This window comes from Ursus arctos, unplaced genomic scaffold (genome assembly GCF_023065955.2).
Source record: "Ursus arctos isolate Adak ecotype North America unplaced genomic scaffold, UrsArc2.0 scaffold_18, whole genome shotgun sequence".
NCBI lineage: Eukaryota > Metazoa > Chordata > Mammalia > Carnivora > Ursidae > Ursus > Ursus arctos.
This window is the reverse complement of record NW_026622852.1, coordinates 28,976,501-29,002,943: the sequence shown is the minus strand read 5'-3', so window position 1 is coordinate 29,002,943 and position 26,443 is coordinate 28,976,501. Positions and strand designations below refer to the sequence as shown.

Below are 26,443 nucleotides of genomic sequence, written 5' to 3'. Positions count from 1 at the left end.
CTTGGAAGGAGTGAGCTTCCCATCACTAGAATGGTACAAGCCAAAACCCTCGTGCTTTTCAGACAGAATGGTATGGAAAGGAGGACAGAGAGCTGGGCTGGTTGTCCACCTGGGTCCCTGATGCTGGGCAGTCCTGAAATATTCTGTTTTCTGCCCCAGATGTAATAAGATCGTTTGAAAGCTTGAGTTAGTGTGTCTGGCTAAGAATTAGATTAGATAAGAATTAGAGGTTTAAATCAGCACGAAAGGGGGTGGGGGAGGGGCACAAGGGCTTCTCTGCTGCCAGCCTGTTAAGGGAATTTGGGTGCCTCCCAGCACAGGTGATCCCCTCCACCCCCAAATCTTTTGATCTTTAAGTATTGTCACTCGGAGAAGAAAGAAAGGACATGGACACTTTGTGATTCTGGTTTAATCTGTAAGCTCTGTTCACTGTACGCATTTTTGCTAAACGTTCGTTTCAACCCATTAATACAGTTAAAAACCATAGGGCAGTGCCTAGCTCACGGTGAGTACTCCGTAGAATGGTATTATTACTTATTTTGAATTTATCTCGGATTTGCTGTGTGCCCGGCAGTGTTCTAAGTGCTTATCATACATGAACTCATTTACTGTTTTAGGATGACAAAATCTGAGGCCTGGAGAGGTTGACTAGCCTGCCCAAGGTGTCCCAGCAGGTGTGTGGTGAGACGGGTGTCTGTGCCCGGCAGGCAGGCCCCAACCATGTCTGTAACCATCTCTGCCTCCTCACCATGTGGTCACATCACACAATAGAGAAACAAAGCACGTTTGCCTCCGTTCTCCCTTCAGAGCCTCCCTGAAGCCGCAGGACGGTGGCAAGCAGAGATGCACATTCCCATTGTACAGATGGGGCACTGGGGCCCAGAGAGGGACAACGACTTGAGCAGGGTCACACAGCCAGGGGGGGCAGAGCAGACTGGAGCTGGGCCCCTGGTCTCAGAACAGCTACGTACCTTACCCGGGCAGAGAGGGGCTCCCGGCCAGCCCAGTGGGAGTCTCTGTGAGCAGGCACTGCTCCCTCAGGGGCTCTTCTTCACCAGGAGCTGGGGGAGCCGGCTCCACGGAGGGACAGCAAGCCAGACGGAAGGGGATGGGGAGAGTCACGCCTCTGGCCAAGCCCAGACCCTGCAGGCCCTTCCTGAAAGCGCCTGGGAAAGTCGTGAGGACGCTCACCCTTCTGCCGAGGGAGGCACAGGCAGAGAAGGGCCGGACTCGCCAGGAGTGAGCGGGGGAGGGAGGACCTGCCTCCCCGGGGAGAGTAGAGCAGAGGCAGAAGAGGAGAGGCTAACGGCCTCCGGAGAGCCGGGCCCTGCTTCCTAGTTGCTGCTAGCTCGGCTCTTCCTTTTCTATTGGGGCATAATTTGCATAACATAAAATTTACCGCTGCAACCATTATCAGTTCTGTGCCCTGGAGTAATTCACACTGTTCGTACAACCAGCACCACTGTGATTTTTAAATTTCGATCTCACAGTAGCCTATTCTATTCTTTAATGGTTTTGCTGACATGTATTAATGAAAAGTGTGCGTTCACTGCTGAAATGACCGAGCTTGACAAAAAGGACCGTGTGTCGGAGCTTCCCCCACGCCAGGCATTGCTTTAAGGCATTTAAAATGAGTATATTCATTGAATCCTTACCATTTCCCTGTAAGTTAAGTGCCGTCGTTGACCCCAGTTTACAGATGAGGAGACTGAGGCACAGAGAGGCTTAGTATCTTTCCCCGCACCCCTCGCTGGCTCTTGTCTGGGCCCCCCAGTCGCTGCCATTCGTTGAGGACTCACTGTGCGCCAGGCTGACCGCTCTGTTCAGCCTTGGCACCATTTCACAGCAGCCTGGCGAGAGGCAGGTGCCCACGTGGTTGCAAGATCTAGAGAAGGTGAGTCTGGGTTTGTATCTGGGTCTCTGACTCTGAAGCCCGTGTCTTGACCGCCTGACCTCGATGCCTGCTGTTCAGACAGCGAGGCTGGTATCCGAGCGCCCGCCTGGTTCTTGAGTGCTGGCCTGAGCCCATGTTTATATATTGAGACTGTTTGAGAGCTGGAAAGGCAGGAATCACAGCCCCAAGGGGCCCGAGTTAGGAAGCGGTTGTGTGCCCACGGAGCCTTCGGAGGACAGGTTCCTGCTGCCGAGCAGCTGTGTAACCTCAGGAAAGTAACTGCATTGCTCTGAGCTGAGCGCAGCTTGCCGCGTCCATGACGTGGGGGTAATTCTCCCCGCCCCAAGGTGGATGTGAGCAGTAAACTGAGCAGTGAGCAGGAAGGACTCTGCAAATCTTGGAGCTGGGCGGTAGGACAGTGGCTCTGAGTGGTCCCCGGATCAGCGGCGTCCCTGTCACCTGGGAGCTTGTTAGAGATGCAGGTTCTCAGGCCCCACGATTGAACTGTTAAATCAGAAATTCTAGGATGGGCCCAGCAATCTGGGAGTTCATCAGCCTTCCAGGTGATTCTGGTTGGTGGAGACCCCCGGTTGGAAAGCTTCATGCAGAATGTAAATGAGATACTGTCAGCAGGCCCAGCAGGGAGTCTTGGGCCAGAAGGGCCTCCTCAGCCTGGGGCACGGACATCTTTCCAGTACTCTTCAGCCTCGGTTGGACCGCCTACCCTCCCTGACCCACGGGCCCAGTCTGAACAAATGATTCGGGGGAAGCTCAGGGAGGCTGGAAACGGGGAGACGGTGGCCTCGCTGTCCTTCTCTGGCCGCTGTTGCCGCTGCCACCTGAAGAATTGATTATGTCCATGTTCCAAGCAGGTGGGGGAGAAGCAGGAAGGGACTGCCCAGTGCCCTCCAGTGCGCTTGGCTGGGCTGCCCAGGCAGGAGCAGGAAACAGGCAGGCAGGCCCTCGGTCATATCTGGGGATGCTTAGCACAGGGAAATGTGTTGAGGGAAGAGAGGAAACTATTTTCTGATGTAAAACCCCAGCTGCTGAGATGTGGCCTAGGAGCCAGGCCTCCCAGCTCCACACTCTAGAATTGCCGGGACCTGTGGAGACAGGTCAGCCCTTGACTCCAGGTCAATAAATCCGAGGCTCTGCGCTCTCCCCTAATCAGGCACATTCTTTTCCTCCCGAGCCCAGAGAAGGAAGGCCTCGGAATCTTCCTCCTTCTCCTCTTCACCGTGCTCCACAGCTCCCCCCTCCAGGCAGCTGGAGCCCTCACTGCTCCCTGGCACGTGCCCAGACCCCAGCCAGACCCGACCCTTGTGGTCCGTTCCCTGTATGTGTCTTTTACTTCCTCCCCCGCTACACCACGCAGCCCTTCCCTCTTCACTCAGCCTTTCAGGCTGGCCTCATACAGACCTGCCCAGAGGCTCTCACCCACTCCCCGGATTTCCATCTTCCCGCTGCAGCCTGCTCAGTCCCGTTCCTCCCGAACTGAGCTCGCTGGTTCCATGTCGGCCTCTCCTATCAACCTGAGCCCCCGAGGGGCAGAAGTCCCTGCCAGGGTCATCCCGGCCTCTCCCCCACAGCGCCCAGCACAGGCCAGGCTCTGGGAGGGCCCCAGTAATGCAGATTGAAGTCACTCTGGGCCCCAGGCTCCCTGCAACAGGGTCGTGTGGGAGCTGACTTGTGGGCCAGAGGTGGGCTGGCAGGTGCCCATCCCAGAACTGGGGCTGGAGGGCTTCCACTCACTGTGGAACTCTGAGCGAGGCACTCCACTGTCCGTCTTCTCTGTCCAAAGACATTTTCAGAAGCTCTGATGGGAAATGAATGGTGAGGAGGAAATAGAGCCTCCAGATTACAGCCTCCTGAGGGTGGCCTTAGAAAGTCCCCAGTGACCCTTGTCTCTTGAAACTCTCAGATAAGGAGATTGTGGGGCAATAAAGCTGCATGAAGTTTTGGTCTGGGCCTGATTCAGGGGAATAAACAGGAGGAAGCTGGGTTCTGTGTCTCCAGAGAAGCAAGGCGAGAAGGGCACGAGCCCTCCGAGGCCTGGGACAGCCGATAGGTACACAGCTCTGTCGTCCTCACAGTCCCGGGTTTCGGTGCATGTGGGCTGCAGAGCGTTCAGTGGACCACCCTAACAGTTGGGCAAGGTAAGAGTATTACCTGCCTGAGTAAACAGGACCTGAGAGGGGATGAGATTTGCCCGAGGTCGTGGAGGAAACTGGTGTCAGAATCAGGACTCTCCCACCTGACCAGCGCACCTGCTGTGAACATGACAGGCCTGCCCACCCCCCCGTTCCTCAGAGAGGGGGTTCAGGAGAGGCTGGTGGCATGAGTGGAAGGTAGTCCAGGAGCCAGGTGGGTCCCCACCCCCGCCCCCCAGGTACCTGCTTGTGGGATCTGGTCTGCGTGTGGGCAAAGCAGAGGGGAGGACCATTCAGACTCGGCGGTCTGATGGGTGGATGGCAGGCTGATTGGACGGAGGGAGCAGCAGGAACGCGGGCCGCAGGACCGGGGGAGGGAAGAGGGCAACCACAGCTGAGCTCTTTCTTGGCACCAGACGTTTGCAAGGTATTTTACAGCCATGATCTTGTTCAGTCCTTGGCAAGCCTCTGTGAGGTAGAGAGCAGAGGACCCTCTTACAGACACAAACGCTGAGGCCCAGAGACAGGTGGAGGTCCGAGATTTGAACCTGATTCTCTTTCCCTGTCCCGGGCAGCCTCGCGGGATAGAGAGTGCTCAGGCCAGCGAGCCAGGGCGGCTCCCCGGTGGTGGTTCTGTTGGGTCCAGGAAGGTGGAGGGAGATGGGGAGCATCCCAGGAGTCCGGTTAAGCACTTCCGTGGGCTGATTTGCTTCCATGCGGAGAGAAGGGGGCATGAGCAAAGATGGGGTGCCTCGGAAAACACGGTGCTTTGAGGGGAGAGCAGATAAACCGTTTTGGCTAAAGGACGAGTTTGTGGAGATGATATGCGGCCAGGGGGAGTGTGGGGCCCCACACCCCAAGTCTAGCAGAGGGTTTGCTCCTGAGGACAGAGGGGATCTGGGGTGGTGGGTTCTAAGGAAAATGATGGTGTCAGAGTGAGGTCAGGAAAGGAGCCTGGGCTGGGGTGGGGGAGAAAGGGAGTCGCCCAGAGAAAGGGCTGCCTGGGCTTTGCAAGGCTTGAGGGAGGGGCAGAGGACAGGCCTTGGGGCAGGGGAGGTCAGGCGATCACTGGAGGTGCCCTGCCCCTCTTCAGTGCTGGGGACCTGGCTCTGGGCAGTGTCAGATGTCAGGAGGAGGCTCTCGCTCGGGCCTAATCTCATCAGGAGGAGAGAGGCATTTTCTTGGCTCTGTCTCTAACTCAATCTGTATTTCCTGTGGGCCTGCCGGGAGGCATCTGTGCCAGACCAGAAGGACCAGAGACCGGGAAGAAAGAGACGGGGCAGAGGAGGGGACCCACGGCAGAGAACCTGGAGACAGGGCTGTTTTCACTTGCTGGCTGCAGGTGCTTCTGCCTGTGCTGCTGATACGGCGGGGGTGGGGGGGGCTTGGCGGAGGGTTGCCCAGAGGCAGTGTCCCCGATTTCCTGCGGGGACTGTGCTGCTGCAGAAAACCAAAGGGCTTCCCCTGTCTTGCCAGCACCACTCCCACCCCCACCCCCACCAAGAGCCCCGGTCCCCTCCGCACAGGGCTGAGCTAGGCCCCCGCCGGAGAGACGCACACGCACACTCTTCGGGTTCCTCTTGACCACGTGGGATTATTAGATAGGTTTTCACGGGAGCTTGTCTGTTGTCTCCATCAACGTGGTCAGCACCAGGGGTCAGAACTCTGTGCCTAGCCGGCTGCTTTGTACTTTGTGGTTTGGGAGTTTTAGTCAGATCTCCAAGACGTTGGGCCCTTGTATACGAAATCAAATCTTAGTGTCCTATAAACACGGCAGTCTTCACAGCAAACATTCGTTGAGTGCTAAGCGTGCACCCAGCATCACTCCATGTGCTGTGCGGATTATGTTATTTCATTGTCTGGGCAGTCCCGCGAGAATGCGGACCCAGCACTGAGCAGCGTGGCTTCGAATGTCAGCTCAGCTGCCTACTAGCCGTGTGATTTTGGACCAGTTGCTTCACCTCTCTCGGCCCCCAGCTTTCTCATCTGTAAAAATGGGGGGATAATAGTAATTTGGGGATTGCTGCGAGGCTTGAGTTACTACGTGGAGCATACTTCGTACATAGTAAGCACTGCGTTGGCTGTTCGTTGTGACTTTGCCGAATTTTGCTCGTCAAGAAACAGACACCCGCCGAAGTCATGCAGGTGTCAGGGACATGCTCTGGAGTTACGCTGTTGGTTGTGTACCCAGAGCCACAATAGCCCAGCGGCTGCTGAGCGCTTGGAACGTGGCTGATGTGATGGGGAAGCTGCATTTTACGTTTTATTTCCTTTTACTTCATTTTGACTGTAATTTAGAAGCCACGAGGCCCCTGTGCCAGACAGAGCCGGTACGGGGGTCCCACACCCAGTGGTCTGGTGTCAGGGATGCTCATGGGCGTTCGAAGTCGCAGCCCGCAGCCCTGTGCTTTCATGGTCTAAGATCACGCCGTTCCCTGCCTTCCGTGAGCAGAGCAGGGACAGAACTGCCCATCCCCCGCCCCTGCACCCCAGTCCCAACACGGGGCGGCCCGGAAGAAGTACTAAGCCAGTAGCGGATGGAGCTTGCTGATTGAGTGAAGCCAGACTCACCTCCCTTTACAAACCTTGTGTTCTTCTGCTTTGAAGTGTTCTGTGCTCTGGTTCAGGATGTTGGGCTCTTTAGGAAGTCCATTCTAGAGCCTTCTCTTTCACAGAGCAAGTTGCCAGAGCCAAGGTTACAAGTGACTTAGAATGGTTGCATGTGAATCAGAGAACAGTTTTCTGGAGACCTCTGTGGTTGGTGGGGTGCCCAACTTGCCTCCGTTTGCCTGGGACTTTCCCAGGCATTTCCCATTTTCGCATTGGGAATACGCCCCCCCACTCCCCTCCCCACATCCCAGGCAAACCAGGACAGGCAGTCCCCCTACTTCTGTGGAGAGCAACAAGGCCTCTTCTTGCTCTTAAGGAAGGAAGAAGTCTAAGCCAGTGGGGTGAGACCCCGAGGCCCCAGGTCCCTGCCTCCCCCCATGTCACTGCAGACCCTGTTGCTGGCCGGTGGAAGGCAAAAATAGATACCTTGTGTCAAGAAGTGACAAACCAGGGCCTGGCCTCAGACGAGCAGAAATGACTGTGGATAAAATTCTAAGGAGCCAGAAGTCACTAAGACCTGTGGTTTCTTCCCTCTGCCTGGTGAGAAAGGAAGCCTCCGTGGGAATGGCTGGTTAAGCCGAGACGTGTGTCAGCAGCAGGGCGCCTTGACCTCACTGGGGCCTTGCTTCCTGAGCCAGATGTCCTACCCCCTTCTGGCGTGGATCAGAGGCCCTGAGAAGGATTCAGCACAGAAAGAGAAAGCTTTCCTGTCAAGTTTGGAGCCCAGGTCAGGATCAGGATAAGCCCTATGATGGGTAATAGTAGTTAGTCAAGGATTGGAGTCAAGGTGAGGGACCCGCCCATAATGAGGTGTTTGTTGTGTTGACTCTTGGTCTTTGTAGATCGCCTTCAAAAAGAGTGTTCTTTGGTCTTACCGTAGCCTTTTTTCATTTTTTAAGCCTGGGAAACTGTGGTTCTAATTCCCCTCTATTAACTCCATTGACCTACGTGTGGTGATTTCGACCTTCGGAGGAGGGCAGCTCGCGTGGCCACGAGGTCAGGTTTTAAGAGGACAAATACAACTGCAAATATTAGATGAGGAACGGCAAACTTACAAAAGGACAATAGTAGCCAGCAGCACCAGACCCCTACCCACCCCTGAGTCTAGCACCAAATTGGGTAATGCCATGCTTTCCCTGAGGCCAGGAACAGGCAATTAATGAATAATCTATTATGCTGGTTTGTCCCACACCCAGCTTGGATTTGGTTTCATTCACCCAGCAGCTAACCCTTGTCCCGCAATGATGCAGGGCTGGGCTGGGAAGGCAGGCCTTTGGGGGCAGACACACACACACACACACACACACACACACACACACTCGTCAGAGAGGAGCACGTAGCAGGAAGAGGGGCCTCGGGGTCAAGCCTTGGCTTCTGCTTCCCACCTCCAATCGCTCCTATTAATGTGATCTTGGTCAAGTCACTTCCCCGGCACCTCAGTTTTGCCCTCATCCAATGGGACAACAATCTCCACCCACCTGGCAGGGGAGCTGGAAGGGATGGGCCAGGCAGCAAGCCATTCTCCTGTCAGGGACTAAGAAATACACTCAATGGGATGTTAAACCCAGAGATGACTAAATCTTTTTAGGGGGAGCTGGGAATTTGCAGCCCACAAAGCCTAATCCCATGGCGTCAGGCCCACTAAACACGCATGGGATCGCAGCAGCAGAAGCCGTGCCACCCCCCACTTTGTGCCCCAGCGGGCCGGCCTGCCACGCCTAAGGAGGCATGCTGTGACTTGGATGTGGGCCCAGCTGGATGGCACCAGGCAGGACAGGACTGGTGGCATGGGCTAAACCTGGCCCAGATCTCCGTTCTGGCCCAGCCCATGGGCGAGGGCCCTCGTGGTGCCGAGGGCCCCCTGTGGTCTGCATTTCCAGGCAAGTGCCTGCTTGTGGGGGAAATAAAACTCCTGTTCTCTGAATCGCTGAGTCCTGAAACTCCCGCATGCATGGATACACACGCACGCCCAGGTGCAACCGAACACCCAGAGAGACACACACGTGTGTGCACACGCACAGGAGCACACACACCGGTGCGTGCGAAGAGTGCAGTGCTCACGCACACATTTGCACACAGCGCACTCACACTTGTAGACTTCCCCCACAGAGGTGTGCACACTCCCATACCCCGGGCGGAGGGAGAGCCGGCCTGCCTGGCTCGGCCCCACCCCCACTTCTGTAAGTTTCCTTCTGCGGCCACAGGTCTGGAAGAACTTTGGCAGGGGAGATAAGGCGCCGGGGTGGGGCAGGGTGGGGTAGAGTGGGGAGTGGAGTTGGGGGCCAGGGGACAGAAGGTCACTAACACAGAGTTTTAGTTTTCTGTCACTGTTCCACAGCCACTGGCTTCATCAGTGGAGGCCAAGAGCGCTCTTTCCAGAAGGTGTCCACCTAGTTTCCTGAGCCTCGTTGTACTCTTCTGTAAAGTGGGGGTGAGAATGGTCATGACACCTCCCCTTCGGGGCTGAGGTGAGAGCGAGCGTGTGACAGGTAGGGGCGAGATTCCTCGTAACCTGGAGCTGGGCTGGAGGCAGGGCTGGTTCAGCCCCCAGCTGCAGCTCGCTAGCTGTGCCGCCTCACTTCCCCGCCTCCACCTCACCTCTGTACTGGGGGGCGAGCTAGCACCTACCTGATAAGCGCACACAGGGAACGCACCGGTATGGCACCTGGCACGTAGCAAGCACCCAAAAACTGTGACTTGTCATTGCCATGGAGGTGACTGAGCCGAGGGAGAGTCCTTGCCTGGGGCGCCTGGGGCCTCCTGACCCTGACCCTGGGCTGGGAGCCATCCCTCGGGTGTGGGGCGAGCCTCCGGCGGTGAAGGAAGAGCACTGGGAGTGGCGGGAGGGGCCGGGACAGGTGACGCCGCTCAGATCACGGCCGGCCCGCTTACCCCACAGCCCACAGCACTTGACACGAACACTGGCTTATTCCCTCTCCTCCGTTTTCCACTGACAGGTCCCCTCTTCTCTATCCCCTCTGTCCTACTCCAACCCAGGTAATCCACCAGGAACCCTGTTCCGTGCTGTCTTGCTCTTGGCAATCAAGGGAATCCACCCAAAAGTGAGCTCTGCTCCTCGATCCCCTGTTTTAATCCCTGCAGGAGCTCCCTCTTGCCCTCAGAGTTTAAGTACGTTCTTTTCCATGGCTCCTGAGGTGATCTGGGTCTTGCCTCCCTGCCCCCCTCTGCCCCGTGGGTTCCTGTGCCCCAGCCACACCGAGCAGACAGCCATCACCAGTCTGCCATTTGTGGGGGCTGCATGGGCAGGGTGTTAGGATGGATGGACTGTCCTCCATGACAAACAGCCCCACTTGCTCAGTGGCTCGCTCTGCCAGTTTATGTCTCTATCACTATGTGTCCAACATGTCTCTGTTTGGGGGACGTCCTCTGTTCCACAAGATCCCTTGGGGACCCAGGATGATGGAAGCCGCGTCATCTGGAACATGTGCCCTTCTCTCCGTTCGGCCCAGGAAGAGAGGGTCACAGGCAGGGCTTACATGCCCTGCTGCCCCTCACCCCATCCATTGTCTAGAACTAATCCCATGGCTGCCCAGTGGCGAGGAGGCTGGAACGTGAGGGGAGCCCCACCACTGGCCACAGACAGGTCAGCCCCCCCCCCCATTGCTGCTGCTGAAGGAGAGGCCGAGTGGAGGGGCCTGGCGCTGAGCCTACTGACTTGCCCCATACCTTACTACCCCCAACCCCGGCCCAAGGCAGCTCTTCAGCTGCCATCTAATGACCAAGACCCTGGGGACATCTTGGTCCTTGCTGTTCTTTTCTAAGAAGACCCCCCAGGACCTGTTTCCCTCAGGACCCAGTGCAGAGAAAAGACAGGCTGCTCCTTAGCAAGTGGTGGTGTGTATCTTACACACACTGCCTAAATCCCTTTCTGGTTCCGTTCCCCTTATCGAATTGGCCACTAGGAGGCTCAGACCCAAGTGTGAGGTGCATCTCCACTGTGTGGGGGACCTGACAGTGCACATTCAGTAGCTTAGCTCCCCCCGAATATCAGGTCATCTCTTTGTTCCTGCATTTTCCCTCTGTCCCCATTGCCTTGCCATGGCTTTTCCATTTGCTTCTATCTTGTGTGTGCTCCCTTACTGTAAGGCTTCTTACGTCCTTTCTGGGATCAGACGGACGTTAATTTGTCAGTCTGTCCCTGCGTTCTGGGCCACTTCCTGCGGCTCTGGCAAACACAGGTCGCAAATGGAGAGTTGAAATGTCCCAGGAGGCTGGTGGGCTTCCTGTAGAGGGTTTGGCTCCCGAGTCAGACCCCTGAGCACCATGACCTCTTGAGGTCAACAGTCTAATCTTGTGCCTTTGAACTGAGCAAGGAGCAAATGCCTTCTTTGTGCTAACCCTGGGGGGCCCAGCCAAACAGGCCTGCCCTTGGGAATTTCCTAGGGCCTGGGGTTGGGCAGAGCTCCGCGCTGGGCACTCCTGCAGCAGAGCCCCAGGCCTTTCTCTGAAGAACCTGCAAGCAGCTGGGGAGATGTGCCCTGACATCAGACTTGGGAATCAGGGCCAGCAGGGTCAGGGGCCTGAGGGCAGGGAAGAGATGCAGCTGGTGGGGGTAGAAGAGAGGAGAGGACAAGAGCTCTGCTACTTGGGGTGGCAAGGAAGACTCTGGAGGAGGGGCCTGGGAGCTGGGGGAGGGAGGGTTTGGACTTGTGGGGATGGGTACAGGGATTACAGGGCTGGGAAGAGCAGGCCAAGCAGAGGGGAGGGCAAGGGACTGGAAATGCAAGAGCCAGTACAAGGCAAGCTGGGAGGTTCTTTATCTGGAAAGTACATTTTAGAAGATGAGCAAGAAAAGGTGAATCTTGGAATACGGAGGGGGGTGCCCCACCGGAAGGCCTCGAATGCCAGGCTAGGTTCGGCCTTGCTCCTGCAGGATGGCAGTGAATTGAGAGTGCCCAAGGGTGACCTCAGGTTGGGGGTGAAGGTTTGAGGAATACAGCCAGGTCTGGTGTCTGGAAGGCTCTCTTTGGCCTAGATGAGGAGCGTGGACAGGCAAACTCGGTGGGGTCCGAGCCTGGGGTCAGCGTTTTGACCCCGGCAGCGGCAGGGCTGAGAGGCCACGTGGTGTCACGTGTTTGGCCACTCATGAGGCCGAGACCTTCTTCTGCCGTCCCAGACCTAGCCGTGCTCACCCCTCCAGCTTGTGCTCTTTTCACTCCCATCATCCCATTTCCATGTTTATGTGTGTGTCTGCATATGTATTTTTTCTTTTTCACATTTCCGTGCTAATCTTAACCACGTGTAATTCCCCAAACATTCCACGTTTGCTTCTCTCTCAGGGCCTTTGCTCAGGCTGTTACATCTGCCTGGGATATCTCAGCCCCCTTCACCTTTGTCCTACCGACATGGCCAACTTCTACTCATCATCCTTCAAATCACAGCTGGCATGTCACTTCCTCTGGGAAGCCCTCCCGGACTGCCATGTACAAACCTTTATTATTACCTGTAGTACACTGGGTCCCAGTGGCCCACCTTCCCCTAGTGACCTTACCCCCAGGACTCTTCACTCCTGTAAGGCTGGGCTCATGCTTATTTTTTCCTAACCCCCAGTGCCAAGCACAGGGCCTAGTCACACAGTCGTGCTTAGTAACTAGAGTGAACAAATACGGGCCTGAATGAGGAGCTAGGGAAGCTCAAGATGCCCGGATGATAACAGTGGTAGTAATTATGGCTGTAGATCAAGGGACCTATAATTCAGTCCTCACGACAAGTCTGAGACAGATGATTTTGTGATCCCCATTTTACAGATGAGAAAACTGAGGCTGCAGAAGTTAAGTCACTTGCCCACCCAGCCGGTAAGAGGCAGAGCTGGAATTGGAGCCCCGGCAGGCTGGCTCTAGAGAGCACAGTGTGATCACATAGCTGGGCTGAGCGGGGTGGGCCGATGGGGAGGAAATGTGAGTTTTCTCTCTGGTGTTTCTGCCTTTTGGGTTGACACGTGAAGAGATGACAAGGAAACAGGTCAGTGATGATTACACACCATCTCACCAGATCCATAGAAGTAGCCACAATGACAGCCGGTTCATCTGGTTGCCCTGGATGGCGCCCTGTCCGCATAGGACCGACCACAGCCCTGGCCCTGCCCTCCCCGGGGAGCTCCCCGAGTGTCCCGCTGTCCGAGCCATGAGCCTCACGCCCCTCTTGTCGTGTTCGCTTCCCGCAGATGTCATGGCATCCCCAGTACCGGAGCTCCAAGTTCCGCCACGTCTTTGGCAAACCAGCCAGCAAGGAGAACTGCTACGATTCGGTGCCCATCACCCACAGCGTCCAAGACAATCACTTCTGCGCTGTGAACCCCTATTTCATTGCAGTCGTGACTGAGTGCTCCTGTGGGGGGGCCTTCTTCGTCATTCCCTTGAACCAGGTAAGGATGCCGGCTAGGCCTCGGGCCCACACAATTCCCTGGAGGCAGTGTGGACAGGGTGCAAGGAGAGAGAGCCTGGGTTTCTGGTCTCACGTGTGGGTTCAGATCCTGACCCTGCCTCTTACCAGCCAGGTGACGTTGAGTCCTTTCACTTCTTTGAGCCTTGGTTTCCTCATTGGGAAAAAAAAAAATACATCTCCTGGGATTTCTGCTTCTAGCAGTTGCCTAGCTACTCCTAAGACCTGCCCTCCACCCCCTGGCAAAATAATTCAGTCCTGAGTAAAATATAATTTGTAACGCATTGCCGGGCTCACAAGACATTGGGGAGATCTCCAAAGCTGCCTCTCCTCCCCAACAAAAAGAAACCCATCTTGAGCCAAAAATCTAACTGGGAGAGCTAAGCAGTCAGCAAACAACACAGCAGCTTGTCCTGTGGGCAATGCTGACAGTAGAGGTGAGACCATACGCAGTTGCTGAAGTTTAACCTTCTTTCAGCCCAGAGTGGAGCTTCGTACAGCTTAACCTAACGGCAGGCAGAACCTCCAGAGGGTCTCGCAGGATCCCGGCTGGCAGCTCCTCTGGGTCCCAGCTGAGGCAGATAGGAAGTTTCTCCAGGGGAAAGCGTCCCGCACGTGGACAGGACTCCCACAGAGTAATATCCGGCAGGTTCACGATCTGAGATCACCAGGCACGTGAGCCACCACAAGTGAGTCGGCGGAAGCAATAAACAACAGACTTAGACGCCTCACACCCCAAAAAAGGACTTGAGAAGTTAAAATCATAAATACGAAATAAAATCTCAGAGACCAGGTTTTCTGATCTGAATGGAATTGGGTTAGAAATCAGGGACATCTGGGTGGCTCAGTCAGTCACGCGTCGTCTGCCTTCCGCTTAGGTCATGATCCCAGGGTCCTGGGATCAAGTCCCGCATCGGGCTCCCTGCTCAGTGGGAGCCTTTTTCTCCCTCTGCCTGCCGCTACTCCTGCTTATGTGCTCGCTCTCTCTCTGACAAATAAACAAAATCTTTAAAAAAAAAAAAAAGCAATTGAGTTAGAAATCAATAACAAAAGATACATTTTAAATTCCCAGTCGGGAGTATCTTACCGGTAGACGGCAGTGCGATACCACCACAACCACCAGATCGGCAAAAACGTAAAGATCTAACAGTAGCGAGTGGTGGTGAGGAATGGAGCCGTGTAAACTCTCAGACACTCCTGGGGACAGCGCAAACTGTCGCACGTGTTTTGGAACAAAATATGACGGTTTCTAGGAGAGAGGAAAATACACACACCCTATGACCCAGAGATTCCCTGTTAGTAGGCATATCCATGCAGTGTGTTACGTGTGCCAGAACACAGCGACAGTGTGCGTATCGTCACCAAACTGCAAGCACTCAAACATCCAAGAATTACGTGAATACATTGTGATATATCCATACTATGGAACATACATAATCATGAAAAGGAGCAACATATATATACATATCACAATATGGATGAATCTTTTTTTTTAAGGTTTATTTATTTGAGAGAGCGTGCGAGAGCGCCACGGGGAGGGGCAGAGGGAGAGGGAGAGCGGATCTCAAGCACACTCCCCACTGAGCCCAGACCCCCCACACAGAGTCTGACGCGGGTCTCGATCTCGTGACGCTGAGATCAGACCTGAGCTGAACCCAAGAGTCGGACGCTCAACCGACTGCACCACCCAGATGCCCCAACGTGGATGAATCCTAATGACGGTTTTGAGGGAAAGATACCAAACAAATTACTAACTGTCTCATTCTGTTTATGTAAAGGTAGATACAGACTAAATTAAACTCTACCTTAAGGGATGTATAAGTAAGCAGAAAAATTTTAGGGAAGAGCAAGCAAGGGACTATCCAGAAAACTAGGATAATTATCACCCCCTGAGGCGGGGCGGGGTGGGTGGTTACAATTGGAGAGTGTCCCATGGCAGGAGCGGGGTGGGGTCTCCTTTCTGTTGGTTATAGTTCGTGTCTTAACTTGAGAGGGTGGCAGATATATGGGTAATTTATTTTCTAGCAGGTCATTAAGCTGAACATTTACATTTTATGCCTTTTTTTTATATGCTACATTTCACACAAACACATACATAAAGATGGTGCTGTGTTCATGTGGTTTTACAGGCAATTTCTATATAACTTCCAAGGAACTGATTATTCCAATCTTTTGCAAATATTTCTAGAGAATAGGAAAAGAGGGACTGCTCCCCTCCTTGTACTGTGAGCCAGTGTAACCTTGATTCCAAAACCAGACAAGGACAGAAGAAAGGAAAATGACAGGCCAGTCTCACTCAAGATATATGTAAAATGGCTAGCAAACCGAATCTAGTGGTGAATTTTAAAAAGGATATATTCTAACCAAGTTGGAGTTAGCCCAGAAACTTAGGACAGTTTAATATTAATAAATCTATAAATGTAAATCATTATATTAACAAATGAAAGGAGAAAGCCATATGGTCATCTCCATAAATGTAGAAAAAAGCATAAGATACAGCTCAGTACCCATTCATGATACAAATTCTTACCAAATGAGGAAAAGGGAATTTCACTAACATAAGAAACAGAAGTTTTAAAACCTTTTCTTTAGACTCACCCGTTGTTAACATTCTGCCAGATTTGCCTTTTATCTCTTACATATCTTTCTCTCGATACGTGTGTATAGGAATTTTGTTTCTGGTCCAGAATCCAACTGGGAATCATTTGCTGTATTTAGTTGTCAAATCTCTTACTCTATTTTATTTCATGATACTGACATTTTTAAGTAGCTAAAGGACAGCTATTTTGTTAGAACATTTTAAAATTTGGATTTTTGACGTTGTTTTCTCATGATTAGATGTATATTATACGTTTGGGGCAAGAATATTAAACAAATGACGTATCCTCGGTTCATTACATCATGTGACACATGTCAGTTTACCCATTATTGGTAATATTGGTGATATTTGATCTCTTTGTTAATTTGGTGCAAACATTCGTAAAGATAGAATGTTAGAATCAGCCCTTTAAAATCAGCAATGAATTCAAGGTCCGAGCCTGCACCGTAGGGCTGAAAAATAAGTTAAAGTTGTAAGGTTTGAAAAGGAAGACATAAAACCACTCTTATTTATAGATTGCCTACGTAGAAACCAAAAAAATAAAATGCGGTCAAATTATTGGAAAAATAATAAGAGTGTTTGGAAGGTGGCTGGATACAAAAATCAGGATACAAAAATGAATTGCATTTTTATAGATCTAGAACACTTGGAATATGTAAACATTTGCAGTGGAATAAAAGAAGATTGGGTGCATAGGAATAAACAAAGCCGAAAAGGAGAAAATTCCGGAGCATTCTTGAAAGACCAATATTAAAGATGACCTAAGAAAATGGAAATATGTACCATGTTCATGAATAGCCTCTCTTTCTCTCTGTCCCAAATCTCCACAACATTCTCCTTTATAGGATGTATTCCATAGCATATTCCTTTCTTAGGATTCCATACCCTGATTACTTCGCATTAGGGTCATTTGTGTTCTTCTGCTAGTGACTCCTAATGTACTTGGAATAGTTGGGGGTGGGGGAGAGAACTGGTACTTTGTTTACATATACATATATATACATATGTATATGTGTGTGTGTGTGTGTGTGTGTAGGTATATATGTAGGTATATCTCACATTTTGGGCATGCAGTTGGTGCTCATAAATTTTCATTGGCTGAGCAAATTACCCAATGATTGTTCATCCGAATAAATAGGGAGGGCATCATTGGCAAAGCGAATGGCACCAGCAAAGGCCTGGAGGTGAGACTGTGCACATGACCAGGCAGTAATGCAGAGAACAGTCTGGCCAGAACATGAATGCCCTGTGTGGAAGGGGAGGAAGGGAAGTACCCTGGGGAAATAGATTCGGGCCAGATGAGAGGGGCCTTGAATGCCACGATAAGAAGTGTGAACTGTATCCCAGAGCTGAGATTTTTCAAGCTGGGGAGGGACAAGTGTAAAATGGGATTTATGGAAAGACTTGAAGGTCAGAGCTCAAAGGTCCCCTAGAGATGACCCATTTGACTTGTTTCTGCCAAGCTCTGGGTGCTTCTACCCGCTGAACAAACTGTATTCTTTTTTTTTTTTTTTAAGATTTTATTTATTTGACAGAGAGAGAGAGACAGCCAGCGAGAGAGGGAACACAAGCAGGGGGAGTGGGAGAGGAAGAAGCAGTCTCCCAGCGGAGGAGCCTGATGTGGGGCTCGATCCCAGAACGCCGGGATCACGCCCCTGAGCCAAAGGCAGACGCTTAGCGACTGAGCCACCAGGCGCCCCCTGTATTCTTAATTCAGTAAATAATTAATGTATTTTTCAGATTTGTATTACTCACACCTCATTCAGAAATGTCACAGTTTCTAAGTCAATGAACTAAGTATAAATAGGTACTAACAACTGATGTAAGAAAATAAGTTGCTCTGATGTGGTGGCGTGTGGACCTGGGTGGGGAGAGTGGACCTAGTTTAGAAAGATAGGATGATCAGAGAAGGCCTTTCTGAGGAGGGAACATTTGAGCAGTGATCCCCTTGAAGCTCTAGAAGCAGAATGTTCGGGCAGCATGAATGGCAAGTGCAAAGGCCCTGAGGTGGGAAGGCTTCAGTGTGGGCCCTGGGTTTGGTGTGTCTGAGACACAGATTGGTACAAATTGTCACAGGGGCAAGAGCAGTGGGAGGTAAGGTCAGAGAGGGGGCAGGGCTGGGACTGGAAAGGCCTTGGAGGCCAGGGCAGGAGTCTGACCCTATTCTGAGTCCAGTGGGAAGCCAGTGGGAAGTTAAAACTCACTTGTCCTGTGCAGCGTGATCCTAAGTAAAATGTGTGATTCCCTTTGGGCTTTTTGAAATACCATGAACAGCTCAAGGACACACGTTAATTGCTGCCATCACAGACTCGTAGGAATCCAAACACGACAGGAGCTGGAAGCCACTAATCAGAGCTCACACCTGAGTGTCAGAACGCAGATTCTGATTTGGTGGTCAGAAGCGGGGCCGGGCATTTGGCATTCCAGCAAGCTCTGGAGTTTGCCGGGTAACACACAGGATGCCCAGTGAAACCTGAATTTCAAATAAACACCAGATAACTTTTTTTTATTGCTTTTCTTTTCTTTGTAATTAAACTTTTTCATATTGAGAGCATTGTAGATTCACACGCAATTTTAAGAAATAGCACATAGAGATTCTGTGTGCCCTTTTCCCAGGTCCCCCCAGCGGTAACATCTTTTTTTTTTTTTTAAGTTTTTTTTTATTTATTAGAGAGCGAGAAAGAGCACAAGCGGGGGGAGGGGCAGGCAGAGAGGGAGAAGCAGGTTTCCCTGCTGAGCAGGGAGCCAGATGCGGGGCTCAGTCCTGGGACTCCAGGATCATGACCTGAGCCAAAGGCAGACGCGTAACCCGACTGAGCCACCCAGGTGCCCCCCCAGCAGTAACATCTTGCGAGACTACAGTATCAAAACCAGGGTATTGACGTAGGAACAGTCTAGACGCTGGACATTCCCACTGCCACCAAGATCCCTCGTGCTGCCCTAGCCTCTTCCCTGCACCGTCACCCTCTCCGTAACCCCTGACAACCACTCGTCGGTTCGCTTTCTCTATCCTCGTGCCATTTTAAGAATGTCATACAAATGGAGCCATACGACATGTAACCTTTTGGGTTTGACTTTTGTCCCTCAGCCTGATTCCCTGGAAACCCGTCCAGGTTGTCGTGTGGATCGATAGCTCATTCTTATTGCCGAGGAGCACTGTGTGGTGTGGATGAGTCCGTTGTTTAACGGGTCACTGAAAGCCAGGTGATTGTTTCCGGTGCGGGGCTGTTAGGGATAAAGCTGCTGTGAACATCCACGGGCAGGTTTCTGTGTGGACCTAGTAAGCCTCCGTCTCTCCGGGGAAATGCCCACGGGTACAATCGCTGGGTCCCGAAGTGGTTTGACGTGTTTAGTTTCACAAGACACTGCCGAGCTCTTTCCTAGTACAAGTAAAATAGTGGATCTAGTGTACTTATACTGAAAAAATTATCTGTCATTTGTCTGAAATTCAAACAGCCCCGGGCACCCTGAATTTTTATTCCTCACTTTCGGTATCCCTCCTTCCCGGGGATGCCGATGCTGCTGGTTTGCGAACTATGTTTTCAGTAGCTAAGCTCTAATCTGGTTCTTTTTATAATAACAAAAAAATTTCAAATGCAAGGTAGATATAAGCAATCCTATGACCTCTTTTGTACCCAGATTCGAGAATTTTCAAGGCTTTGCCATTCTTGCGTCATCCATCCTTTTTTTTTTTTTGAAGTATTTTTTAAAGATTTTATTTATCGATTTATTTAGAGCACGTGAGAACAGGGGGAGGGGCAGAGGGAGAGGAGAGAGAGAATCTCTCAAGCGGACTCCACACGGAGCCCGACGTGGGGCTCGTGGGGCTCGATCCCATAACCCTGAGATCATCACCTGCGCTGAAATTAAGAGTCACGCTCAACCGAACGAGCCACCCAGGTGCCCCCTCCTGAAGTATTTTAAAGCAAATCCTGGACAGTTTGTCATTTTTCCCCCCATAAACTTCAGCATGCAATTCTAAAAGCTAGGGACATTTTCTGACACAACCGCAATGCCACTGATGGCAGCATTGACAAGAGCTCCTGTGTCGCCTGATTCCCAGCACATGTGGAAATATCCCTGATTGCCTCGTAAGTTCCTCTTTGCGCTTGGTTCCTTTGAATCGGGGTCCAGAAAGGGGCACGCGTTGCATTTGGTTGATCTTTTCTTGGGTAAGCGCATGGGGTGCTCGAGTTGGGCTGGAGGAGAGGGAGAGGACATGTGTGCTGGGCCTTTGACACAGTGCGTCCGGCGGACAGGCCTGCAGGGCCCTTTCTCATGTGGTGACCAGGACAGCGCTGACACCGAAGCCTTCCTCAGCCCCTTCCGCAGGAAGTACTGCCCCATCGTGCAGACGAGGATTCTGAGGCTCAGGGAGACTATGTCCCAAGGGATCCTGAGCCCCGAGGGTGAGGACCAGAACGTGGCCCAGCCCTGGGCGTGGCTGTGGGGCCTCGCTCTCATTTCACGGGCCTGCGTGTGGCATCTCGGTTTGGGCTCTGGTTTCTAGGGGTCCTTGTCGGTCACCAGGGATTTCATCCCAGCCAGGCACAGAAAGGTGTGGGTAAACTAGTGTCGTGAGAAGGAAGGGAAGGCAAGCTAGCTAGGTATTTAATGGGGTGTATACGGGAGTACCAGTGTTGGAAGGTGTCTGGCCTCACCACCGTGTCCTGGAGGTCATTGTCAGCAGGGCCAGGCTGCCCCAGGGGCCAGGTGACTCTGCAGGCAGCCTCCTTCCTCTCACTGTGACCCCGGGGCCAGCCTGTTGGAGCGAGGCCCCCGCAGCCTGGCCAACAAGGGCTGTCTGTGCTCGGGGAACAGAAGCAGCAGTGGTAGGAAGGTCTGGGGACAGGCAAGCCTGGGGCCTGGCCTGCAGCCGAGCCGCCCGCGGGGGTGTGCGGGGTGGACTTTGCTGTGAGGTGTGGTGGGTGGGGAGAAGTGATCGCAAGGGCAGGCAGAGCCCTGGGGATGGGCCCAGGGAGTGGATCTCGTCGGTGGGGGCCAGACTGACACGGTGGCCGCCAGGTGCCTGGAGAAGGGAGGGGGCACCTCACAAGGGCCAGACTGAGTTTCTCAAGCCCGCGTCTGACCATGTCGTCCCCGGCTCAGCCGCTCCCAGAGCTCCCCGTTGTCTGTCGACAAACCCTGCCTTCCTCATCAGGCTTCCGCTCTGGCCCCGCCAGCAGTTTGAACCTCAGCCTTCCATGGAACGCACTTATTCCCTCCACACTCAGATTCTCCTAGAAATGCAGGGTGTGGGCCAGAATGGCATATTGCTTTCTGTTTTGTCTCGTTTTACTTTTTCCAGTTCCAGGGAGGTCCTCCGTGAAAGTGGCGCATGATGCCAGTGGTAAGTCTGACAAGAGGACAGCAAGAGGCAGAGCAGGCAGTGGGAGGAAATAGTCCCAGGTCTCGGGGCTCTGCTGCCCTTAGCACGTGACTGTCAACACTTCTGCTCCCCAGCTGCCGCATTGTACACGGGGATTCCTCGCGGGGTGGTTGGGAGGTAAATCAAATAATGTGAGTGAAGCACCTGGCACTGGCCTGGCACATAAATGCCTCCCTAACTTACGGTTCCCCAAGAACAACATTTACACACCTGTTCCTTACAGGCATGAGAGCGTGCTTGAGTTCATTCATTGCAGTACGATCGGGGCATGGCTTCATTCACAGAGGGTACCCTGGCGCAATCGCCCGTCAGTTGTGTAGGGAGAGATGGGTGTCCCCTGCGGAACAGTTTGGCCTCACCCTGAGTACATCCCTGGGCCCCCCAGAACATTCTGAGTGACAAGAAAACCAGGTCATTGTCATTCGCTCTAATGAGCTACACCGGCGAATTTCCTGAGAGCTTGCCATGTACCAGGCACCGTCGTAAGTGCTTTATTGTAGGAACTCATGTGATCACTCACAGCCTGTGAAGCTGTTGCCATTTTGTAGATGGGGAAACTGAGGCATAGAGAGCGGAGGTCGCTCGCCCGAGGTCGCAGAGTGGTAAGGGCTGCAGCAGGGACTAAACCCAGGAAGCCGGTCAGCCTGCCTGCCTAACCTCTTCTACACTGTGCAGCCTACCTGCACCTGTGCCTACCCCCCCCCCAGCCTCCCGGGTCCACCCTGGGTGGTTGGAAGGGTCCCTGGAGGCTGTGACACTCGTGTGGGAATGGTTGCACCCCTGTGAGCGCTGGGGGTTGTGGCAGTGGCCTCACAGCTGTCCCATCCCAGCAGCTGAGATCTGCCCCCCCGCCAGAGTGTCCCCCACCTGCCCAGCTCTGCCCTCTGGGTCCCACCGTCCATCCACTGCGTCTGCCTCAGGGCAGCCCCACTGAGACTTGGAAGTGGCATCTGTGCAGGCTGCGAGGAGAGCAGGTGACCTCCCCTGATTCAGAGCTGTGTCCCCCTTCCGTCAGAGGAGGCCTGACGCTGGCTGGCTGCTGGCCTAGTGGACTGCAAGGCGGAAGTGGCCTCCCGATTATAAATGTCCCTGTCACGACAGGGCTTTTAGCAGCTCAGTCAATAGCCCGGGAGACTGGCTAATAGTGTCTGTTCATGTCAGACCTCAGCAGAAAACCCTGTTAGGCAGAGCAGCCTGCCAGCCCCGGGGTGGGGGGAGGGGTGGGAAACTAGCCATCCCTCGTTGCCTGAGGAGGAAGAGAAGTTGTCTGGGGCTGGGTCTCTGTTTGGGGGGCCTGGGAGGAGTGCTGGCCCGGCTGAGCCATGCCTGGCCCCGAAGCACCTCCCGAGTCTGGGCTCAGCCCAGTCTCCATGCCGGTCTGAGCGCCGCTGGCCTCCTGTCAGCACAGGCCAGCCTGACAATCAGCTCTTTCCAGAAACCTTCCAGACAAAAATTAGGGCAGGGCTCTGGGCCAGAGAGAAATTGGGTGTGCCAGAGCAGAAGACCCAGCACTGCTCATGCCCTTTGACCCAGGAAATGGCCTAAGAAAAGGAAAGGCTGTGGGCAGAAGGGGGGCAGGACCCTGACTCAGGGCAGAGAGCCCTCCAACACGGCTAGTGCAGCACAGACCACAGCTGGGAGCCAGAGCCCTGGGCTGCAGCCCCGCTCCGCCCCCCACGTTCCCTGGGACCCTGAGCAGGTCCCTCTGGGCTGGGGCCAGCGAGCGGGCTGTAATCCCTTAGTAATGCCTGCCACCGGGGCAGGAGGAGAGAGTTTTGCTGTGTTTTTACCATTCCCGGTCTCTGAGAGAACCTTCAAGATCTGCAGTTTTAGAACGTTTTTGGCTCATTCCGGAAGCACCCGAGTTTTCAGACAGTTTGGAGTTTTGTGTTAAATACCTTTTATTTATTGCAAAATCCACACAGTTTTATCGAAAGTTTGGAAAATTAAAAAAAAAACGCAGAAGAGGATTAAACCACCCATTTTCCCACCGTCTAGGGATAACCATGAATAGCATTTTGGTGCATTTCCTTCCAGTCTTTTTTCCTTCATTGTTGATACACATGGGCTCGCACGCACACACATTTACACGTAACAAAAGCTGCTCTTACTTGAGCGCTCACCATATCACTGTTCGGCTTTTCCTGCACGATATTTCATTTCACCCTCATAACAGTCCTGCGCGGAGCGGAGTGTTACATCTTACACACGAGGGGAGAAGCTTGCACAATTTGAGCAGGTGCGTGACACGATCGGGTTTTAATTTTTGAAAGCTCACCGACGACAGCGTGCAGAAGGGCCTGGAGGCTAGGCGGAGGCTGGTGGCTCGAGCGGTGGCCCTGCGCAGACCTGGGCCAGGGCCCCCGGCTGCATGTTCTTCCACGGCCTGGCTCCAGGCGCTACCCACTGCAGGCCAGGGAGCCTGCCTCTCTCTTCCTTGCTGAGGAAGGAGCCCGGATGGACCTCACGCATCACCCACAAATGACCCAAGTCCGAATTCTTTCCTGTTCTCTGTCTGAATCTATGTGTGAGGGCATAATTTTTTTTTCTGATTCATTTGAGGATAAATTACATATATCTCTGACCTTTACTCCTAAATACTTCAGCGTTTCCTGAAAGTAGGAGTATTCTCTTTATCACCACATTCCATTATCAACTTCACGAAGTTTAACATTGCAATAATACTTTAACCTACCTTTCATGTTCCAATTTATCAAACAGTGCCCTGGATAGAGTTTCCCCTCCATGGGATCCAGTCAAGGTGTGGGGTGTCTGCTACCCTTTCCTGAAGGGCGGGAGCTGAATTGGGCTGAGTATTTGTGAAGGGGAGCCCAGGACCGCTACCTGTTTGCAGAGCTTCTAAGACGCATGCATAAAGCCCCGTGAGCCAGGGTCTCGGTGTCTGTGTTTGCTGGTTTGCCGGAGGGATCCCGAAGCCCCGTGTCTGTTCCTGCGGCAGCTGGGGCTTCGAAGCCTTATGAAGCCGGGTCGGAGGCGCCGCTGCGTCTTGGCTCAATCTCAGTTGGGCACTCAGTGGCTTCCACAGAGTTGGGGAGGTGAGGCAAGGAGAGGCAGTGGGTGTTCCTTGAATCTGCTCTGTTCTTGAAAGGTCATTTTTAAAGACCCCGAAAGCATTGGTGCTGCCAGCTTACGTACTACATATGTCCTGTGCCCCCACCACCTTGCCTAGGGCCTGTCCCCTACATATGTCGTGGATGTTGGCCAGTTCTTCTCAGCTGTCTCTTCCTTGTGGATGGAAAACTGGGTTGCAGAGCATGCGGGGGGTGGGGGGACTTCAGCACCTGGGGTGGGATGGTGGATGTGGACGAAGCCTGCGCTGGCAGGCGGGGTGTCTTGGTCCGGTGCCTGTTTTGCCAGGCCATGCAGTGCGACATGTGACATGAGGGTGTGGTCGCTGTCACAGGTTTCTGTGACTGAACGGGCCTGGTGGTCCCATGACCAGGAAGTCCAGGTCCGTGTGCAGAGCTGGCAGTCTCCACAGTCCGTGTGTCCTCCCAGCACCCCCACCGCAATTCTCAGCAGGCCAAGGGGAAGGGAAGGAGATGCTCTTTCTTTCTTTTTAATTGAAATATAATTCACATATCCATAAAATTCACCATTTTATTTTTATGTTTTTTAAAGATTTTATTTATTTATTCGTCTCAGAGAAAGAGCACAAGCAGAGGGAGCGGCAGGCAGAGGGAGAAGCAAGCTCCCCACTGAGCAGGGAGCCCGACACAGGACTTGATCCTAGGACCCTGGGATCATGACCTGAGCCAAAGGCAGACACTTAACCGACTAAGCCACCCAGGTGTCCTAAATTCACCATTTTAAAATGTACAGTTCAGTAGGTTTTTAATATAGTCACATGCTTGTGCAAACATCACAAAATAATAATTCCAAATAATTTCATCACCACACAAAGAAACAGCATACCTGCTAGCAGTCACTTCCTATCACCCCCCCGCCCCCCGCGCCCGGGTCCTGGGCAACCATGAATCTGCTTTCAGTCTCTATGGATTTACCTGTTCTGGAGTTTTCATTTGTATTTGTCAGGGTTCTGAATACCGGGGACCAGAAGGTGTATGAATTTGCTCTTAACAGTGAAACCACATCTGGTACGACGTCGGGTCATTTACGTGGAATCCTGCGATGTGTAGCTTTTTATGCCCGACCCCTTTCCCTGTTTCCGAGGTTCGTCCATGCTGTAGCGTGTGTCGGTTCCTCACTCCTTTTTTGGCCGCATCCTACCCCGTTGTGTGACTACCACATTTCGTATATCCGTCCATCCACGGGTGGGCCTTTGGGTTGTTTCCATCTTTGGGCTATTATGAATAATGCTGCTACAGCATTGTCGTGTGAGGGTTTTGTAGGCCCGTGTTTTCATTTTTCTTGGGGATAAATCTCGGGGTGGAATTGCTAGGTCACATGGTAACTCTATGTTTAACCTTCTAAGGAACTGCCAGACTGTTCCCCAAAGCGGCTGCACCATTGTTGCATTCCCACCAGCAGTGTCTGAAGGGAAATATCCTTCTACCAAATGCCTACCATGTGCTAGGCCCTGTACTAGACCCTTCCATCACCTCATGTGATCCTCACATGAACCCTGGGAAATACCTATTATTGCCTCCATTTTATTGAGGACAACACTGAGGCTCAGAGAGGTGATGTGACTCCCCCGGCATCACACAGAGAATGGTGGTCGGGCCTAGATTCACGCCCCGTTCTGTCCCTTACGTTTTCCTGTCTACTCAGTGATCGCTGACTGCCAAGTGACCGTCCAGATGCTTGAGTGGGATTAACCCCCTCTTCTCCCCAACACTCCTGGGCACTGTTTTGCAGACGGGAAAGTTGGACCCCCACTACCCAAGGGTCTGCGGGCACAAAGGGAACGTCTTAGACATCAAGTGGAACCCTTTTAATGATTTTGAGATCGCCTCCGGTTCTGAAGATACCACAGTGAGTGTCAGCGCGTGAGGCGGTTCCCTGTCCCGAGAGGAGCGGGCTTGGGGTGCGGGGAGGTGGAATGGTGTCTGTTCTTGGCTCAGATGCTCTTGACCCCCTGATCCTTCATGAGGTGAGGTCACTCTGTGGGGGAGGGGCGAAGTGAGATTGTGCGGGAGAAGTTGTGGGCTCTGGACTTGGGGCACCACCCCTTTAGATCTCCTCCCTGGACCTCAGTCCCACCACCTCTAGAATGGGCATAATAGCTCCCAACCATCTAATGAGGATCCAGTGAGACTCGTGACTCGCAGTCCAGTGGAAAAGCCCATCTTCTGGGGGAACTCTAAAATGCTGTGGGGAAGGGAGCTTTAAAAGGATAGAAGCGGGATCCTTATTTGAATATGGGCACCGCAACCATCCCCAAAGCTTCAGTCCCACCAACTTTTTGAGCCCCT

General features: G+C 53.0%; 1 protein-coding gene across 2 annotated transcripts in view; it reads left to right on the top strand.

Moving 5' to 3' along the window:
* The window catches only part of CORO2A (coronin 2A), a 50,573-nt gene that overhangs the window by 11,531 nt on the left and 12,599 nt on the right, over positions 1-26,443 (top strand). The window contains exons 1-3 of one of the 2 annotated variants that reach the window (XM_057313616.1): positions 3,886-4,050; positions 12,839-13,039; positions 25,887-26,003. In XM_057313616.1, the coding sequence (XP_057169599.1) occupies positions 12,839-13,039; positions 25,887-26,003 (318 nt within the window). In that variant the 5' untranslated portion in view covers positions 3,886-4,050. Of the gene's footprint in view, positions 1-3,885; positions 4,051-12,838; positions 13,040-25,886; positions 26,004-26,443 lie in introns of those variants that run through there. The other variant, XM_026506158.4, reaches the window with a different exon arrangement.